Here is a 20,266-nt window from a genome sequence, read left to right as displayed (position 1 = left end):
CTAGCTCTCTGGAGAACAGCCCTCCTGTTATCAGATGAAAACTAACGCACAGAGGCCTGATAATAAAGGACACAGGTCACATTACCGTTGTACACAAAAATCACAAACAGGGACTCAGCTGACCCACTGGAAAGTTCAGCTCAAGCACAGCGTGGGGGACAGCACAAGACCCTGCACCCCTATATTGGGAATGGGGGACGCAGAGACACTGAAACATCTAGAGATGAGTGGCTTGTCCCTTGTGCCATTCCCCATACATGTGCATGTTTTATATTGTAACAACAGTTGGAACAAGAAGATAGCATCCCTGATGCGGAAGAGAAGCGTATTTGTTTCTGAACAATTCCTCCAGTATACTAAGCACAATTCATTCTTACGCAAAGACTGCCCTGTAGAGCTGCCAAGGTCAGAGAGACCTTGCTTTATCTACGGCATAAGGGGAAGCTGCACAAGTTTTAAGTTGTACACAATTTTTTTCCATGAATTTTCTGTTTTGATTTTCCTCACCACTAACATCCATGCATCTTGTTGTCAGGAGCCAGATTATTTTATCGTCCCTGGCTGTCGATAGTGTCAGACCCGTATCTTGATGTATGGCCAAAAAGTCCAGTGAACATTTTTCTTACAGTGTGTTGAATATGAAGATAGTGAGGACAATATTAAAAACAACAGAACAATTTGCAAAGGAAATGGTCTCTATAAGCACTACTAACGGCATCAAGTGTAGGGCCGGACTTTCTTGCATCCTCAGCCTACTCATGCACATGGTACTTTGCCCTAACCTCTGCAAAGATGGGCTAGAGCAGGGGTAGGCAACCTATGGCACGTGTACCGAAGGCAGCACGCGATCTGATTTTCAGTGGCACTCACACTGCCCGAGTCCTGGCCACTGGTCCGGGGGGTGGGGGTGGGGGTGGCTCTGCATTTTAATTTAATTTTAAATGAAGCATCTTAAATATTTTTAAAACCTTATTTACTGTACATACAACAATATTTTAGTTCAGGGGTCGGCAACCTTTCAGAAGTGCTGTGCCGAGTCTTCATTTATTCACTCTAATTTAAGGTTTTGGGTGCCAGTAATACATTTTAATGTTTTTTAGAAGGTTTCTCTCTCTAAGTCTATATATTATATAACTAAACTAGTGTTGTATTGTAAAATAAACAAAGTTTTCAAAATATTTAAGAAGCTTCATTTAAAATTAAATTAAAATGTTGATCTTACGCCGCCAGCACGCTCAGCCCGCTGCTGGTCTGGGGTTCTGTTCACCTAGGCCGGCAGTGGGCTGAATGGGGCCTGTGACCGGGACCCCAGCTGGGAAGGTCTGGCAGCCAGAACCCCAGACTGGCAGCGGGCTGTGCAGGGCCAGCACCCGGGACCCCAGACCGACAGTGGTCTGAGCAGCTCAGCCCACTGCCGCTCAGGGGTTCCATTTGCCGGCTCCTGCCAGCTGGCATCCCGGCTACCAGACCTGCTCAGCCGCGCATCCCCACCCCGCCCCTCAGAGCGCTGTGCAGTCCACGGCGTTGCTCTGGATGAGCGGGGAGCAGTTTTCCCTCCCCACAGAACCAAACTTTGCCCCATGGGAGCACACAGCCTCGGCCCCCAGAGCGCACCCCGCGCGGCAGCAGGGCTGGGGGGAAGGCAGGGGAGAGGCCGGCGGCTTGCTGCGCTCTGTCCACACTCCAGCCAGGCAGCACGGACCCTGCAGCTTGCCGCGTGGGTGGATTTTTTAGTGGCACGCTGGAGTCCCGGCAGGCCCCAGCGTGCCATTAAAAATCGGCTCGCATGCCGTCTTTGGCACGCATGCCATGGGTTGCCGACCCCTGGTTTAGTTCTATATTATAGACCTATAGACAGAGACCTTCTAAGAACATTGAAATGTATTACTGGCATGCAAAACCTTAAATTAGAGTGAATAAATGAAGACTTGGCACAGCCCTTCGGAAAGGCTGCCGACCCCTGGGGTAGAGTCTAATAGCTGTGCATGCATATGATATTTGGTGCATGTGATTGTACACATCCAAACTGTACTACCTGTAAATGCAGCTGCTGGATTATACCACCTGTGTGTGGGTCATAGTGCACACAAGTATGTGCATTTGCAAAACTGGACAGACAAATGGAGGCTGGGGTCTGAAATCAGCTGTTCTTTTTTGAGGTGTAGGTCTGCAGTCATAGCCTGGTCAAGGGTAGAATGGCTGCATTCCTGCGCCCAGGGACAGTGACGCTGCTTGGACAATATAATCTACCCCCAGTCTAATCCAGCATCTGACAAGGGCCAGGAAATTAGTATTTTGTGCTTGCATAGAGTCCCCCACCCGAGACTCTCACAGCACTTCACAAATATTAAGGAACCAAAACCTTCATGTAACTGCTTCCAGGGGAGTTCAAGTTACCATACTCACTTCACAAACAGGAAGCTGAAAGAGAAGTGAAGTGTCTCACCTGGGATCATACAAGTGAGTCAACAGTGGAGCTGGGAACTCACCCTGGAGTCCAAAATCTCCACAGCCTGCTCAGTGCAACAAATCACTGCCTCTATGCCTCCACCTCCATCCTTTTTGTCTAATAACCATCATCACATTGGAAAGCTAACTCACAGCTGGAGGAAGAGAGCTAGGGTTGGTCAAAAGAAAGGAACTGGCAGTGTGAAATCAGACAGGGCATCCAGTCACTTTCTGAACAACAAAAACTCTCTACTTCAGAGACTGCCCCACGCTCTGGGCACAGTCCTGTAAGGTGCTGAGTTCTCTCCACTCCCTCTGACCTCTTTGACACTTGAAGTTATTCAGCATCTCACAGAGCAGGACCCTAACTACCATATTCCTCCGCTGCCTAGAATGAAACAAAACCCTAGGCCTTTGCCTATGTAAATATTTTGACAAAGACCTTTAATGGCAGGAGAGCTGGGAAGGATGTAAAATAGCTCCACTGTAGAAAGAGAAGAGAAAAGTGCAATGGAGACATATTTTAATCTTCTTCCTTCTTGCGGGGCCACTTGTGTTCAATGCCCCATGAGCTATCCGTGCAGCAGCCAGAAAAGCACACTGGCTGGCAGACTCAGGCTCTGGTTTGAACAAACGCTCCAATGAGGAGGAAGGCTGGTCTTGCAGTTAAGGCACGAGACTGGCACTTCATAGATCTGGGCTTAATTTCTCACTCCAACTCGAACTCCCTGTGTAACCGGGGGTAAATCACGTAGTCGATCTGCACCTCTGCTCCCCATCCATAACACAGGGAGAATAGTAACTTCTGCCCACCCTTCACATATGTCTACTCTGGCCCTAGGAGGCGTAATTTCCAGCTCAAGAGACAAACTCGCGATAGCTTGCTAACAACAGAAGTGCAGCTGGAGCGGCATGAGCAGCAAGCAGGAGGGGTTAGTTAACCTGAGTATGACCCTGACTGAAATCTATGGCACGCACTCGCTGCTTGGTCTGCCGTGGACTACGCACCAGGTTTCAGCATGCTAGCATGATCAGAGCTAGCTTTAGTATGTCTACCCAAGCCGGAAATTCCAACTCCAGCTCCAGTGCAGACATAGCTAGAGCCTACCTGGACTGTAAACTCTTCAGGGCAGGGACTCTTACTATGTGTATGTGCAACCTCTAGCCCAATGGGGCCCTGATCTCAACCAGAACCCATAAACTGTACCGTAACACAAATCAGCATTGACGTGGAAAATAAAATTCTTATTTTAGTTGCATGTAGCCCAGGCCATACTGGAGCCCTATAGGGAGGACAGGCATACAGCTGAGGAGATGCTGCTGATACAGTATCCAATCACCTATGGATTTGGGGCTCTCTCTGAGGCTCTGAAGAAGGTGACTATCATTTACCAGCAACACCTGTCTCACTGATCGTACTGTCTTTGTTAAGATGAAACCGGCTATATGGTAGAGTGGGGGTAATTAGCTACATTTTACTTTTGGGGTCCTAAATGTAAACGTTGGTTTGTGTCACATCTGAAAATGAATTTAGGGGCTAAAATGAGAACTGTGATCATTTGTTCTCACAAGTTCACCAGTCTCTTGATGGAGAGGCCCAGAACTCTCGGCAGTACTATTAGCATTTATGCTACTGTTATTTCTCAAGTATACAAATTATGAATGGTTTGATATGAACAGCCATTGCAACCATCAGCGTTACTGAACTGGAGAGGATGCTTGAACTTAAAGAACACTGTAGCACAGCTCTCTCAATCAAACAGATCTCATCCCGTCAATGCCTTTAATCAGACAAATTCTCCACTTAGGACTTAGCGGCGTATACTTGATGACACAGGGTGTACAGATTATATATCTTACATAAATAGAAGCCGTCTCTGGCAGGATTTAAAATTAGATTTTCATACTCAATAGATGCAAAGGGCCACATCCAGTCCTGGTGTAACTCCAATTACTGAACTGGAGAAACAATAGAGATGAATTTGGATCAATGAAGTCAAGTGTAATTTTTCCTAGTTATGCCAGGGCTGAAGTTCATTTTTCTGATTTCCAGTTTTTTGATAAATCCTGCCAAATTTGGAAGAAAATGGACATTTTTTGCAAAATTCTCATTGAATCAATAAAATGTTTTCTGTTAAAAAATGCTTTTATGGAAAATTTTCAATCATTTTTAATGCCTAAAATGTGAAGAAATAAAATACAATAATCACATTTACATAGTGTTTCCATTCACACACCTGAAAACACTTTACAAAGGTGGGCAAGTATGGTTCCGATCAATACAATGGGCTTCCGGACCAGCAGAGCGCTTCTTTAAAAGGTATGACAATTTGGGCACGTCATTTCATCTCTCTGTGCCTCAGTTTCCCCATGTGCAGAATGGGAATAATGAATCTGACCTCCTTAGTAACGCCCTTTTGCAACTGGCTGGAAGGCTCTGGGTAAGAAAAAGGGTGTTGAAGTAAGGTTGTTTTCATATCTTTGCTTTCTGGCCTGAAGCTTTAACTACAAACAGTAGGTGACACTCCCCCAGGAGTGTCATGGTTTACTTTTTTATTCTTCTGGTATTGATGAAACACATTCTTTAACAGGGATCAGCAGCCAACATGGCACAAACCAGGAAGCAAACGGGCGAAGCAAACAGAGGAACATTTTTGGACGTCGTCGGAGGCATTTAATCCTTAGCGGTACAGGCTACTAGCTTGTGCACAGTGAAAGGCCTTTAACAGAACTGATGGCTTGAGTGTCTTCACGACTAGCTGGGATTTACAGAAAGCCAGACCCTTATTTGGAAACGTCCCCTTTAGAGGCTGAAGGCCAAAACTGAACTCAAAGACTTTTGTCCAAAAAGCCAGGCACTTCGGGAGCGTGGGGAACAGTCCTCATAGCATGAGAGTTGCACTGAGAGCTGCACAGGGGAACAACAGAAAAGCCAGGAGAGGCTGCAGGCACTTGGGAGGCCCAATGAAGGATGCAGGGGAAAACAGTGAAGATGGTTGCAAGGGCTCCAAATTCTCAAGTGAAGGCAGAGATTTCAAATCCGGTGCCAAACTAGGAAAGCCAGGGCTACGCGCACCACCCTGGCAGTTCCCTTTAACTCCTCTTTACCTTATGCAGCTGTGCTCCACCCGTTTTCCTTTCCAATCATGCCTGAGTTACAGATGTCAGCCTCTTTTCAGCTAAGTCCAACAGAACGGTCACATCTAGGATGCTGCTACAGAAAAATCTTACTTATGCTTTTGGCTGGATTCCATAGTCTACTTCTTGGTCTAGACCTGACCCTGTTCTTTTACTGCGCGCTTAATCCTCATGTGCTTAAGGGCATAGACAACACACAGGGACTCCAGCCCAGGCTTGTCTAAGCTAACTCCCTCCTCCAGCTGCCAGAGTTCCCAGGCTCTCTTTTGATCATACTGTACAAACACTGCTGTTTGTTGACTAAGGACTCTCTTAGAACCTCCCTCTCTTTATTTACTATATAATAATTTCTCTGTTGCATCTGGAGAGAGAAAAAGCAAACAACAATTTTTGCTTGGGAGCCTGTGAGGTAAATTTCTGCCACAAAGCACAGGTAATGGTGAACAATCCTGGGAGTTTCCCATCCACAGCCCTGGCACCATGCTGAAAACATATCTCAAGTTCATCCATCTAACTTCACCAACAGGTCATTCATTCTGCAATGAGGAGCCAGGATGTCAGTGAAGTACCTGATCGAAATACAAAGCACAGTGTGACTAGCTACTGTGGTAACTCCTTATGAGGCCTCATCATCACTCATCTGGATTACAACATCCTTTCCCCTGGCCTTGCCCAGTGCAATATTCATTCAGAATGTTGCTGCGAAGATTCCTCTCCTTACTCATCACTTTCACCACATCTTTTCTTTCTTTGTATCTCTCCCTTGGCTCCCTCTTCTCTATTACATCAAACACATACCGCTTGTCTTCACTCCCAATGCCTTCCACAGGCTATCCTGACCCACAATCAGGACCGTGATGTCAGCACCCATCTTCATCACCTTCTTGTTATATTTTCAAACAAGCACCTTCACTGCCCCTAACAGCCATGAAGAACTCCGTGCAAACATCCGCAATGCTACTGCATTATCCTACAAATCCCTCCTTAAAACTTGCTTTTGCTGTAATGCTTTAACAGCAGTTGGGCCACCAGTATGATAAACCATTGCCCAGCGCACTGACCAATATTGTTCATTGTTTCCTTGTTGTCCTCTGGCTGTCTGTATCCATCTGTTGTCTTGTGTCTTATACTTAGATTGTAATCTCCTTGGGACGGGGCCTTCTTTCTGTTCTGTGTCTGAACAAGGCCTAGCAGAATGGGAACTGGCCCATGACTGGGATTCCTAGGCACTCTGATAATATAAATAATAAAGCAGTGGAATTATCAATGAACCAATGAGATATCTATCTAACCAGTGAGATGTCATTGGCTCTGGTTCTAAGAAGACAGGATAGCGGCAAAACTTAATACACAATAGTAAGCCAGGCATTTCTCAGACCAGTTTTTCAGTGGTGATGTATGTGGATATGCGGGGAGGGAGAGGAAACTCTGTCTAAAAACTGCATAACTGGGTAAACTGTATATAGGGCCCCCATGTGATGAACTTTTAAACTATCTGTTGTGCAGTTACATTTTTCAGATCAGCTCTCTTAAAATATACATAACCTTAAAAAAAAGTGGGTGTGAGCGGGGAGGCTGGATCCAATGCCCATTGAACCTAATAGGAGTCTTCAGTGAGCTTTGGTTCAGGCCCTCCATGTGTTCAGTTAATCAATCCTTTAGGTGGGCTTGTGCTTGGTATTTTGGAAGGTTAATGGACAAGATAAAGGCCAGATCCTCAACTGGTATAAATCAACATAATTCCATCAAGTCAACAGGGCCCCACCTATTCAGACCAGCTGAGAAGCTGATACAAATGGAGTGTTAAAGTACTTCTGGTACCATTTTAAGCAGGAAAATAGTTATAGAGTATGGCACATCTTCCCTGTAACACTGTAGCAATGTGGAATTAATAAAGACACAAAGTTTAAGTTGTAAGAGAACCATTGGCATGACATTAGTCAAGGATCTTATTAAGATACAATTTTTATATGGAAACACAGACACCCTGTCAAAGTCAAATTAAATGGGCTCTAAAGAACATCAGGAAGTTAATTCCTTCCGTTAAAGAATAAAAGCTATCCGAATCACACCCGAAATTCAATAAAAAGCTCTAATCTAAACCCACAAAGATACATTCAAATTAAGCCCCGATTTTGGAAAGCTCTTAAGCATGTACGAAATATCTCTTGACTTCAGTGGGATTTAGGCATGTGCTTACATGTTTTTGTGAATTAGGGCCTCCAGCAGCCATGTTTCCCCTATAAGGGTTATCAAAACCAGGGGTTAATGTAGTGTTCTTTATTACACACTACATGTGCAGCAATGCCACACACCATAGGGCACAGTGTCTATTAAAGGCAAAGTCATTATTTGAAATCAAGTTTCTTTGGCAGTCTGGATTTATAAGCTCTAACACTGGGAGGTGAGGGGAATGTTTGTTTCTTCCATAAAGATGTCCCAAGCAAATGATCACAGCCTGCCCTCTGCCTAACCCTGACTAATATGCAGCTCTACACCCCCTCACTTCTGCAAAGCTGTGATTAGCAAATTCGGGTCATGATCAAGCAGATTTCATGTTTTAATTCTCCCTTTCATTTTCAGCTCTCTTTATGGGTGCCTGGATCTTCTGCATACATTTAAATAAACTACAACAACGCAAACAATTACTGTCAAGAACTATGGGTCCTTTCCTGCAGACAATAAGCTGCATTATAGCGACAATGCTCCCAGCTGAAGGTGTTCCATGTTGCCCCCAAACATGTCCATGTGCTCCACAAATTAGATCCTCACATACTTGTGAGAATCCTCATCCCTGCTCTCTCAAGCAGCAAGAATCCCAAGGTCAGTCCTGGCCTGTTTCCCAACAAATCACCAGCAACCCTCCTATTATTACTGCACCAGGGCTGTTTGAGCCTTATTTCCCAGCTGGTATTTCTGCAAGAAATCTGCTCTGTGTCAGCGAACACATTAGATGCCAGTAATCCCTGTCCCAGCCCTTTGCTCACCGGATTCAATAGACTTGCTCTCTGAAATCACTCATCTGAGATTCCATTTGGAAAAATCCAGGAAAAAATCACAATTTTAAATGGGCTTAAAATACTAATATGTCCTGATGTCAAACTGAGGGCGTGACCCACCACTTCAGTGACTGGTTTGCTTGGAAAGGACTGATCCCTTACTAAGCAAACGAAGGCTACATTAATCTATTATTTATTTATGGTAGCACCACTTACTTGCCAGATGCTTTCTAAAAATATAAGGACAGTGTGTGCTCTGGGGAGCTCACAATCTAAAAGGCAGAGGTCAGGGAATGGGAACAACATCGACTCATTAATACAGTTCCACATTAAAAGGGGAAAATATCTAGTTAAAGAGTTTATACTTTAAAAACAGATATCCTTATCAATGGTATGGAACTGCTAGTAACACTTATATTAACAGCTCATGTACTTTTACTGTTTAGAATATTCAAGTGTCTGCATTCCATTCGAGTTTCACTTTTATTTATCGTCAGTTTCATTATCTAAGTCTCAGACACTACCACAATGACACCCTGTTTATCAGAAACACTGCAGGGGAACTTCTGTTCTTGGCGCTCTGGAATTTTTTTATTTAAACTGTTTCCACTTGCATTTCAATCCAGGTCCTCTCTTTGCCTTCAGGAGCATTTGCCACATGACTTTCTAAAAACAAGTTCTCATAAAAATTTGTATCCCTCAAGCTGGAAAGCAGGCAGTGCCACCAACATCTCTTTACTCACTGCAAGACAAACTGAAAGGCCCTGCCACAGAATGAAATCCAGTCCCAGGTTTTATATATTTTATATATATCACTTGATAAGTAAGTGTGGTCATTCTGTAACACACAAGCGTCAAACAGCGGCTCAACTGAGACCACAAACTCATTTCACTTATGACTGAAAGCAGATTGTAAGTCCAGGTCACTAGTGGTGAAAGTCGAGAACCTAGTTATCTCCACATTAGCCCCCTGGGAATTACTCATGTGAACGTTGACATCAGTGAACTGCAGTGAACATGGAGTGTAGTGTAGTGAGAGCAGTAAAGTCACGCCCAGAAATGCAGATTTTCTTTCTAAAGGAAAAATTAGTTTTAACGTTTCATGATAGGAAGGTCCCAAATTGAAGCGGTAACCCCACCAGCCTGCATTCTACTGAGCATCCCAGAGTGCTTAAATGAAGGACATCAAGAAAACCAAACACAGGTGTTTGCAGATGGAAAAAAAAAAATCACAAATATTCCCACTAAACCTTCCCACACTCATTTCCATCCAGAAAGAACCTGAGCCAGGACAGTTATACTGTGTGACTGCATTGCACACAAACCTGCAGAGCACTGCATACCAAGTTAGGATCTCAATCCCATGTCTCTGGGTGGACTGCTGCCCCAGTGCAGAGCCCTAAAGAAATCAAAGGAGCTCCACATGGCCAGAGCCGTCTGCTCGAATGCTACACATTGAGGGATCGACAAAGCAAGGACAGGCAAGCAAATACATTTGGAAGCCTATAGCACAGGGCTGTGTGGACAATTATTTGTGAACAGGCCACGGTGGACCCAGTTCTGATCAGACTGACTGCAATAATGCAGGATCAGTCCCATAGCTGCTAAGCTGTCCATTGCATCCGTGTCAAATGTACATTAATTGCCGATAAAAAGGTATTTGACCTTCTTGCAGCTCCAGCTTCCAGTTACGTTAAGCACTGTGCTTATTAATCAATAAGTCACTACACTAGTGGCATTGTTTTATGATTTCTAATTTAAAAAAAACAAACCACCACAACACTAGCTTGCAAGGAATGGAACCACTGTCAATAACAGCTTGATCCTGCCCTGCGCGGAGCATTCCATCAACTCCTGAGCACCCTTAAATCTTGCTGAAGTCAATGGAAACTGAGAGCACTCAGCACATCAGAGGAGCAATCAAGACTGATCCATCTTCTCAACTGTCTCTCTTTTCCAGAGACACATTCTAGCCCGTTCCGCACAAATATGGTTCCCCCCATTCTTATTGCTGGAAATAATTTACATCTGAAACAAAAACTGCAGTCATCCACAGACACTTACACACTGAGGAGGACCACTCCAGCAATTTAGGTTTCCTGTATTAATAATTTGCGTGTCCCCCTCCTTTTTGGCTATTTGTCACCTGGCCTTCAGCAGGTGGCAGGCCATGAACTGAACCTTCAGTTAGAGGCTGTTTCCAATTCCAGTGGTTTCTGTATTTTACAATGGCATCGAGCCCTGTTTCCATCTGACGCAGGAAGTCAGGATACAGTCAATTACAAATCCCATTGCCGGGCTGAGTTTACAAATCCCAATGTCTCCTTGGCAGCAAATACTGGTTGCTTTTAAGTTGAAATCTGACTACACAACACCATACAACAAGCAAATAAGGCAATTATTAGACCTACCAAAGACTGTCCTGCTCCTCTAAATAGATTTCAGGGTCCTTTTACAATCATATCTTTCCACCATACATATGGCAAAAAACTGATGTGCTATCACTTAACAGAATCATCATTTCACCATCACATCTGAGCCCAAAGTACTGCACACTGTGTCTGTGGTACTGATGCCACCTCCTGCAAAACCCTAGTCCTGCAAATCCCTACTCACATGACATCAGTGGGACTAGTCTCATGAGACAGGCCTACTTGTGTCAGTAGGGGGTTGCAACTATGGCACCTAGATTATCAGGCAGGGGCACGTGGACTCCAAAGGGCACATTTTAAATGACCCGTGGCAGCTTTGTAGTCAATTCTTTGCTCTGCAATGGGGAGGATCTTGGTGAGCTTACTAGGACTCCTCTCTCCCTCCTAAGACTGGCAGGTGCAGAACCAGCATGCTTGGAAAAGCCTTGCATCACTGCAGCTCCCCACCCAAGTGAAAGTCTCTCTCCTCTCTCTAGGAGAAACGGGGGAAAGCCTGCTTTGGCCAGCCTCCTTTACATGAGTTAGAATGTTGCATACCCACAGCTCCACATGCTAGGTTAGGCTGCTTTAGTTGGAATTTGTCTGCGTTCTGATTGTATAAATGATAATAGATTGTGATTGAGGGTGTACTCTCAAAACGGCCCAGGACTTGTACTAGCTATGCCCTGGGTCACCCTGACTGTACAGGGAGCGGACTCTGGCTTGGGCATGGGACTCAAGCTGAACATGGGCAGGGTTGAGGGATCTGTCCGAGAGCCTGGGTGTAGGGTTCAGCAGGAATTTTTCAATGAATGTTTTTTCATTACAAAGGTCAATTTGTCAAAACCAAAACTGTTTATGGGAAAGGGTCATTTTTGATTAATTGCTCATTGTGGAAAATAGCTAGAGGAAAAAAGTAAAAGGAAAGTGTTCCATTTTTCAGTTCCAAATACTTTTTGGTTTGAAATTTAAGTTAATTTATAAGGATTTTTTAAAAAAAAAAAAAGTCAAAAACAAACCAGAAGTTCAAATTGACCCAACCTGAATTTTTTTTTTCCGATTTTCGTTTATGAAAGTTTTAGAGGTTTCAACTTTTCATCCCAGTTCAAGGTGGGAAAAAAATTCAAAATCTCAAAAATTCTCATGGGATGGGAAAGCTGTTTTGTGCCCAGCTTTAAGGGGGCACTCTACTGCTGGGAGTGGGCTCTCTATCCAAGGGCCCTCTCCCTCCCGGCCCCACTAGGCGATTCTGAACGCCATGGACAGACATTCTGCGGGAGTGGACGAGGCTGGAATAGTAATGGTGTGGAGCTAACTTCACAAGACCCAACCAGACCAGCAGAGGCAGAGCTGGACCAGGTACATGCACATAGCAACTGGATCTGGTAGCACAGACTTTGGACTGCATCCAACAAGTGGAGGAATGCCAACCAATGAGACTGCCTGGACTTGAAAGTGGGCTTTCAGGTGGGATGGGGATGTTGTGTGACTAAAAGTTCTGGACCTCAACTAATGCAACAATTAACATCTGGAACTGTGGAGCAGAACTGACTGGCAAGCTCAGGTTGGTTTTTAGTTGTGTCGGGCATGGGAAGAACCCAGAATTTAGAAACACATGAGGTTAAAAAAAAAAAAAAGAGAGAAAATATATCGATGAAGAATATTTTGCAGCTGAAATTTTAAATGTCTACATTTTTTTCTTTGTTTAAATTTAAAAATTTGATAATTCTGACCAGAACCGAGGTCACCCAGGTGAGAAGTTGGGATTTTAACAAAGGCACAACCATCTCTTTGGAAGGTTTGTGTTTCATGATCAGTGAGACATGAACAACTGTTCAAGTCAGTTTAAATTTCGGGCCTATCATTCTTGATGGTGCTGCCTCAGAAAAGTCCTCCAAACCAATTATTATTCAGTCAGGTCCTGCGTGGAGAGAGTTCTCTATCTGGTTAGCGTGCATATCCCAGGAAGATCTCAAAGGGAGTCAGGGTACTGTGCAATTTTTGGTTTAACATATTTTTAGAGAGAGAGAGAGAATTTAAAAAGAGCTGTCGGGTGATGTTCTTCACCTGCCCGGGGAGGTTCCCCTGTCAAAAAATCTTGGAAATTCTCTCTCTCAGCATTCCAAGGTTTACTGCTACTTTAATGACCAATCAGAAAAACGGCCATGGGCCAACAGGAGCCTTGCTTGGTGAGACCGCACAGTTTGGTCCATTATGATGCAAGCCTCTGCACTTTGATAGCACTGTCCACACTTCACAAATATTAATGAATTAAGTCCCATGAACCAAGGAAGTATTATCCTCATGGGGCTTGCACACCATCTCTCAGGGAGTCCAAAGCAAAGCCAAGAATGGACAGGAGACCTTCTGAGTCCCTTTTCCATGCTGTGGCTAAAGCCCAGCCTGCCTCTAGTGCGATTTAAAAGGCTTTTAAATGAAAATACTCAACTTTCTGATGTTTAAAAATGCTAGAGCAACCCTGGCCCTCTAAAAGCACAAATAGAGGCTTCACCGTCCAAACTAATGCAGCCACTGACTTTAGAAGAGACTCTGAAATGTAAGAAACATGTTGTACTTGGTGTCAGATTTATTGCTGCCTTGCAGAATAAAGCCAAACATCTTTATATGGAAAAACACTGCTGCTTTTGACCCAAACAGATTGGGAACAGGAAGTAAAAACAAATTACCCAGCTGTGGCCCCACCAAGTTATGAGCCAGAGCAGAGAAACCAGCATTTCCTGTCATTGCTTGTCACAGTTCATGACTGCCCCGACTGTTTTGCATGCTGTTTTCTTAGGGCCCAATCCTGCTCCCACTGACGCGGATAGGAATTTGATACTGATGTCCATCAGCGCAGGGTTGGATGTTTAATAAAAATCACTGGAGAGAAAAAGTCAAACAAACTGGGAGGCTAAATTCTTCAGAAAGAATGGTGCAAATCTCACCAGATTCTCAGCTGGTGCAAAGGGAGAGAACTTGACTAGCTTCCATGCACTCGGATTTACAGCAGCTGAGGATCCAGCCCACTGACTCAGTATGGGGATATCTGAGAACAGAGCTGAGCTTTTCGTAAGAGTACCAGGCCTGCCAACTACAAGCATTTAAATTCATAAGTAAGGCCTCAACTAGTCATGAAGTTAGCTTAAAAAAATCATGATTTTTTTTTTTTAAATAACTTTGGGTCCTTTTCCTTGCAGTTTGGTTTTGAGCATTAAGTTAAACTGGTCACATTTTCAAGCTTTGCTCTGCAACCACAAGGGCCAGAAACATTTTTTTTTTTTTTTTTTTTTAACAAATCAGCTGAATTTCTCACTCAATCATTTGACTCCAGGACCTGTGGCTTTCAGAAAACACCAAACAGATCACAAGACTTGCAATAAAAGTCAGGAGTGTTGGCAACATTGCGAGTGTCCCTTCTGCAAAAGGCCCTTATTGAATGCCAAATATATTGGCTTCATATGCTCATTAGAACAAACGTTCGCGTTGGCACAAAAGCTGCAATTTACACAGACTGCACACACCAAACTAAACCCTTTTAATTCAACACTGCAATTAAAATCCTGCTTTCGTACAGGCTTACACTACTATTTTATTAGCTCAAGCAGCTATAACCTACAAGATTTTAGAAGGTTAAACACCAGGTAGTAAAATGTTTAACAATATAGAACCAGGTTTTCTGAAGTTTAAAAAACAAATTAATGAGCCAGATTCTGGTTTTGTAATGCCAACTGAGTTATACCAAATTTATGGTGAGAGCAGAATCTCACCTCACACTCCTAATCCTTTTCTGGGTGTCTCACTAGCTTGTATAAAGCCATCCAGAATGTGCATGAGGGCATATGAATATATATTCTGCACAATAAAATATCTGACTTTCATAAGGGCATGTGCTTTATACAGTAATTAAAGCACCCAGAGTAGCACACAAAAATGTTCTCTCTCAAACGTGGCAATTTCAACTCCTACCTCATATTCTTCTAAATCTGTCATCTTCTCCTTCCTACAAGCTGCTTTGGCTGAGGAGCTGCATTGTGAGAAAGGAAACTTTCTTTGCACTCATGTTATCCTCGCATGAAATTCCCACTGCTCCCCCAAGAAGCCTCCAAATCTGAAATCCAAGTTTATAGCGCCGAGGAAAGAACAATAAATGGGAGGCAGAAAAGGCAGTTGAGTCAGTCAGAAGTGCCGCCAAAAACTAAGCCCTTGCTCAAAAAAGGCCCTCCCTTAGGAAGGCTGCCAATCAAACCTGGATCACGAGGCTGTTTTCAGAGAGTGAATAGAGTTTTTATTGACACAGCTTACGTCTGCAGCATGCAGCCCTCTGCAAGGCTTTCAAGAACAGATCGGATTACACAGGCGCGTTCTCCCTGATTTTATGCATTCAGAAGCCCTTAGACATAAAATACCGTCCCCTAAAGACCGCAGTTCTTCCGTTGTGTATCACTGTATGTGCTCTTTGAAAGGCACACGGCCAGATTCTACTACTCATACCCAGGCTGAGTGGAACCTTACTCAGTGAGACGTCCAATTTAAATCGATGGTGGTAATCACAGGGAACTACTCAAGATGAGAGAGGAAGAATCAGTCCTGTCGGAGTCCTTCACACCAGGCTGGGGCAAGAAAATATTTGCAGCCATGAGTTACACTCTGGACATATAACATCTCTTCTGAGTGTAAAACCCCAACCCTTTCTGGGAGTTTACCAAGAAAAATGGGAGCACATGTACCTTTTAAACAAACAACCACTGCACCGCCACAATGTATCGGATGCAAATTAGATACTAATTCAGGAAAGCACCTTGAGCACATGCTCAAGTCCCACTGAAGCAAGGGACCTGGGCGTGCGCTTAAGCTAAACGCTGATTCAGGGGCTATGTTGGCAAGAGGGCTAAGAGACCGGTGTGTGCCTCGGCTGGTGGTCTACAGCACATTTATTAAAAAGAGAGAAAGAAAATATGCCAGAGATATTTGTTTATCTGCCAGGTAAGAAGGAATAATTACTAAAGTATTATAGAATGTTCTCATTGAAATTTTACCTGTGGAAAACACATGGGCAAATCAAAAGATTTGAACTCTGGAGCGTCTACATGACTAAAAACAAAACATATTCTCCAATAAACGGGATACCCGCCTCCTTCTAGGCTTATTTTCTTGTTCAGGCAAACGTTTAGAGCATGTTTTCAAATTTTCTAATGTTTTGCTAGAACATATTTTGTGATTAAGGGGGCTGGATGGTTGGATCTGGGGAGAGGGCACCCTGGACATCAGATCGGTGTGATGCAGTAGCTCTCTCTTTTCTGTCTGGACTAGGTTTTCAGAGTACAGTAATAGAGCCTCTATTCATACCTATACCTTTGTAAATGTAAATGTATGCAAATCCTGCCTCCGAGCATCCAACTGCCATTTCAATGGTTATTGCAGGATTCCTAACACTCGTTCGGTTTCCACATGTGGCTAAGAGTGTGGTTATGGTCAGAAAAGTGATCATGTGAAGACAGCATCTGCTCTGCTCCATGTGTGAGAGTCACATAGGTGTCTGCCCAACTGCTAAAGCTAATTTTTACTACTGCTAGAGCTAGAGGGGAGAGAGCTGGATTCTTATTCTGCCTCAGGCATCATGAGTCATGCTGTCAACCAAATTCTGACAGCAGAATCGTTATTACTGGTGACAAAAGCAGGGGGGAAAAACAGATCCCCGTATGAGTTTGACAGGCTGGTGCCTAGAAAATCATCTCGTGCAAAGAAAACCTGATCAGCTAAATAATGAAACTGGAACCTCAGTGCTACTTTGTGATGGTAACCCCCCTCACTGCTTTCTAAAGCAGTGCTCAGGGGAATGGAGAGAGGTGGGACGGAAGCAAAGACCCACCTGGTGGCTCTGTATTCACTGTCCTTGACTGGTATTAATACTCCAGGAAGCACAGAGGGGAGAAACAGATAAATACTTCGCATCTTCTTCCTGGACTTTCAAATCTGTTTAGGGTCCTGCTTAAAATGTTCTGAGGGGATCTGAAGTCAGTAGCAGGATGTAATAGATGTGCACCCTACAATAATTAAAACAGGCTGAAATATTATGTTGCTTAAGTAGCTCTGAAGCTATTCATCCTTTATTGGGCCATCACAAATTTAAAATGGCTTCATTTAAAGAGAGGGAGAGAGCACGAGCATAGGGGAAATTAGCACTTGTAAAATGGTTAGTGTCATAATAGCTTTGCAAAGCATTTTCAAATTGCATGTGTGCAATAATGCAATGGTTCCAACAACAGAGCAATGTAATCATACAGCAAACACAAGCTGACATGCTAGATCACATGGACTTTTTCCCAACACACAGGGAGCGAGCTGAAGGTCTGACACCTATGAGTGTGGATGCCTGCGATTCCAGGATTCCTGAAGCTTAGACTGCTAACAAAGCTCCATTTGTCCATAGATTTCTTTCTTGGCAAACTAATTCCCATTCCATTGGACAAGGAGACAAGTTTGGAGTCAGCATCCTGCAGTCTTTATGATCTTCAAATGAGCAAGCATTGCAGGAGTGGGTCCCCATGTGACGACTGCTGAATCACACCCAAAGCCCTTCCCTGGGAGTTTGTGAGAGCCGGATTTGAGCCCTCATTTGTAACCAAGCCAGCAGCTCTCAGGACTGCACCATGCCATGTAAAGCACCATCCAAACTCCACAGTGGGAAGACGTGTACTACCTTAATTTGGTAGGATACCAATAGCGAGTATTCAAAGGGCAGAAAACCCCATCTCTTCAACCTCAGGGAAGCTGCTGTATAGAAACTTAACTGTATTGCCTCTGCCATTGTATAATCCCAGCAGAATCAGACTTGATTTAGGCTGCTCCAACTCTGTCTGATGCTTGATAGCTTTAACACGGCATAGCCTATTCCCTCACTCTAATTACAGGATCACATTAGATGTCCAACAAGCACTGTAATTTAATCTTGTCCCAAAGTTTCTGATCCCACCATGCTATTCCTGTACAATGTCGATAGGAGAAAGCCGTAAGGAATGACTAAGAACAATTCAGTACCAGATACCAAAAAGTATTTTCTTGTAGTCAAAAATAATTTCCTGTAACAATGTCATCAAAGCAATTTAACTGACTGGTTTTAGGTGAATCCATGAATCATGACTCTTGACCATTCGAATGCTAGTCAACAGGAAACACACATCCAAAGCGCATATTGTGCTGCACATCTACTCAATGCTTTGCACACACAGGCTTTGATCCTGCATTGAATTTTGTGGGGTTACTTCTATGAGAAAGTATTACTCCCATGAGTAAGGGTAGCAGGATCAGGCCCATGGAGCAAGATCAGGCCAAGCTCACTACCTCAGCGCCAGAGGATGTTCATTACAGCAGCTCATATTTTGCCATTAAATGTTTTAAACATGAAACTACATCACACCTAATGTTGCTGCAAAGAGAAATGCTCCCATCCCTGTAAAATAACTCTAATTCCAGAGCTTACTTAACATTAACAGGTCTTTTACATTTTCTTCTAACATCTTTTTGGGGATATTCTTCCTTGAGCATATGCGCCATGAAGCCATAGCTCCTCAGTGATTCAGCAAAGAGGAGGAACCCTGGCTGAAGGCACACCTGCTGACAACTGTCAGACCAGCAGGGCGAAAATGTGAATATGGGAGAAGTTGCCATCTCTATCATGGCCGCATGCTTTCTGAAATGCGTATACCTGGCCTTCCAGAGCGGGAGCTTCTACCTGCAGACTGGAGAAAACAAACTGCTCTAGACGCTTCCTTAAATTAACTCTGCCTAGAAGCAAACGATGCAAACAACACACTGCAGAGCCAACTTCAACTTAGCCAGGCTTGGGCTCTTTGTTTCTAGGCAGACTACAGTGCAGTGGCGAGAATGAACAAATGCGCATGTCTTAATTGGAGTCCAAAAATCTCTCTCCCTAGCCCCCTCTGATTATTGTAGTAACATAGGAGTCCATCAAACAGTTGGCACTGTTTTAACAAAAATAAAAGGGCGCATAAATATAGCCCTAAATGCCATTTTCTGCCTCCAGATTTCACAGGGGAAGATTCGGTCTCAAGTACTTTCAGCAGCTTGGATCATAGGTTTTTTAAAAATCAGAAAATGCAAAATAAAACACAGTTACTGAATAATTTCAGGTTTAACAAGATAATAAAGTGCCTAGGCGGATTTTTTCAAAAGCGTTTAGCGGGACAGAAGCAATGGACAAGGCGGCTAACCTGACAAAGTGGGATCCATAACAAGCATCCCAGCCCAACGCGCCTTTCAAGGGAGGCGATGCGCTGAATACCGAGCACCAAGCCTGGCTCCTGGTTACGGCAGCAGCGTTTTCCCAACCAAAACTTTATCAGTGGTGTAAAGGCTGGTGCTGGGGGGCGAACGGTGCCAGTCCCAGCTCTCCCACGGCAGGGCAGTGACACCGGCCGGGCACGCTCCCCACCCACCCCCCGAGCTCGGCTCCCGGCTCCCCCGCCCGGTGGGCCTGATCCGGGGCAGGGGCGCTCCGCTCCGCTCCGCTCCGCTCGGGGGCTCCAGCCCAGCCTTACCTGGCGCTTCCCCGCCGATGGCAAGACCCGGGCGCGGGGGCGCAGCATGCCAGGGGGCCGGGGCAGAAGCCGAAGCGGCGCGAAGCGGACCCGGGCCGGGGCTGGCGGAGCTCCTAGCAGCGGCGCAGAGGCTGGATGCCGCCATCTTACAGCCAGGCAGGGCTTCCCCGCTCGCCGCCGCCGCAGCGCCCCGCGCCAGCCCGCCCACGCGCCGTGCGAGCAGCTCTGGGGTGGGGCGCGTCGCGCCCGAGCCAACGCCGCCGCGCCCTGCCGCCCAGCGCGGCCCGAGCGGGGGCGGGACCTCGGCCCTGCCCCCTGCGCTCTCCCCGCCCCGCCCCGCCCCGCCCGGCGGAGCAGCCCCCGCCGCCCCGTCCCTTTACTAGCAGCGCAAGCGAGGCCTGTGGGCGCCGCCCGGCTCGCTCCCGTGGGGGGCGGTCTGCGCGCTGGCTGCTGCCATGGCAACCCCGCTCACGCCGCCCGCCCGGGCCCGGCCCAGCCGCCCGCCCCAGTCAACAAACCCATTAACGCCCCGCCCGGCCGCGCGCGTGGGAGCAGCCGGAAAGCCACGGGGGGGGGCTCCGCGCTGACATCCGCGCACACAGCGCGACTTTGCGCGTTTGAGGAAAGCGCCCCGGCCGGGGGCAGGCTGCGCCCCGAGAAAGGGCCCCGCCGCTCAGTCAGATCAGGTGTAAAAGTCTGGCCTTTAAACAGC

The 20,266-nt window shown here is 45.4% G+C and overlaps 1 protein-coding gene across 7 annotated transcripts in view; it reads right to left on the bottom strand.

Moving 5' to 3' along the window:
- Positions 1–19,807, bottom strand: part of MBNL3 (muscleblind like splicing regulator 3) — a 116,172-nt gene extending 96,365 nt beyond the window's left edge. For 6 of the 7 annotated variants that reach the window (XR_004373170.2, XR_004373171.2, XM_032776427.2 and 3 more), the window contains exon 1: positions 19,555–19,807. Coding sequence is in view for 1 of the 7 variants with exons in the window: in XM_075068901.1 (XP_074925002.1) it covers positions 19,555–19,602 (48 nt within the window). In the remaining 6 variants the exon portion in view is untranslated. The remainder of the gene's footprint in view (positions 1–19,554) is intronic. The other variant, XM_075068901.1, reaches the window with a different exon arrangement.
- Positions 19,808–20,266: the final 459 nt, after the last annotated feature.

This window comes from Chelonoidis abingdonii, chromosome 8 (genome assembly GCF_003597395.2).
Source record: "Chelonoidis abingdonii isolate Lonesome George chromosome 8, CheloAbing_2.0, whole genome shotgun sequence".
Taxonomy (NCBI): domain Eukaryota; kingdom Metazoa; phylum Chordata; order Testudines; family Testudinidae; genus Chelonoidis; species Chelonoidis abingdonii.
The sequence above is the reverse complement of the archived record's forward strand: the minus strand, read 5'-3'. Positions and strand labels throughout refer to the sequence as shown.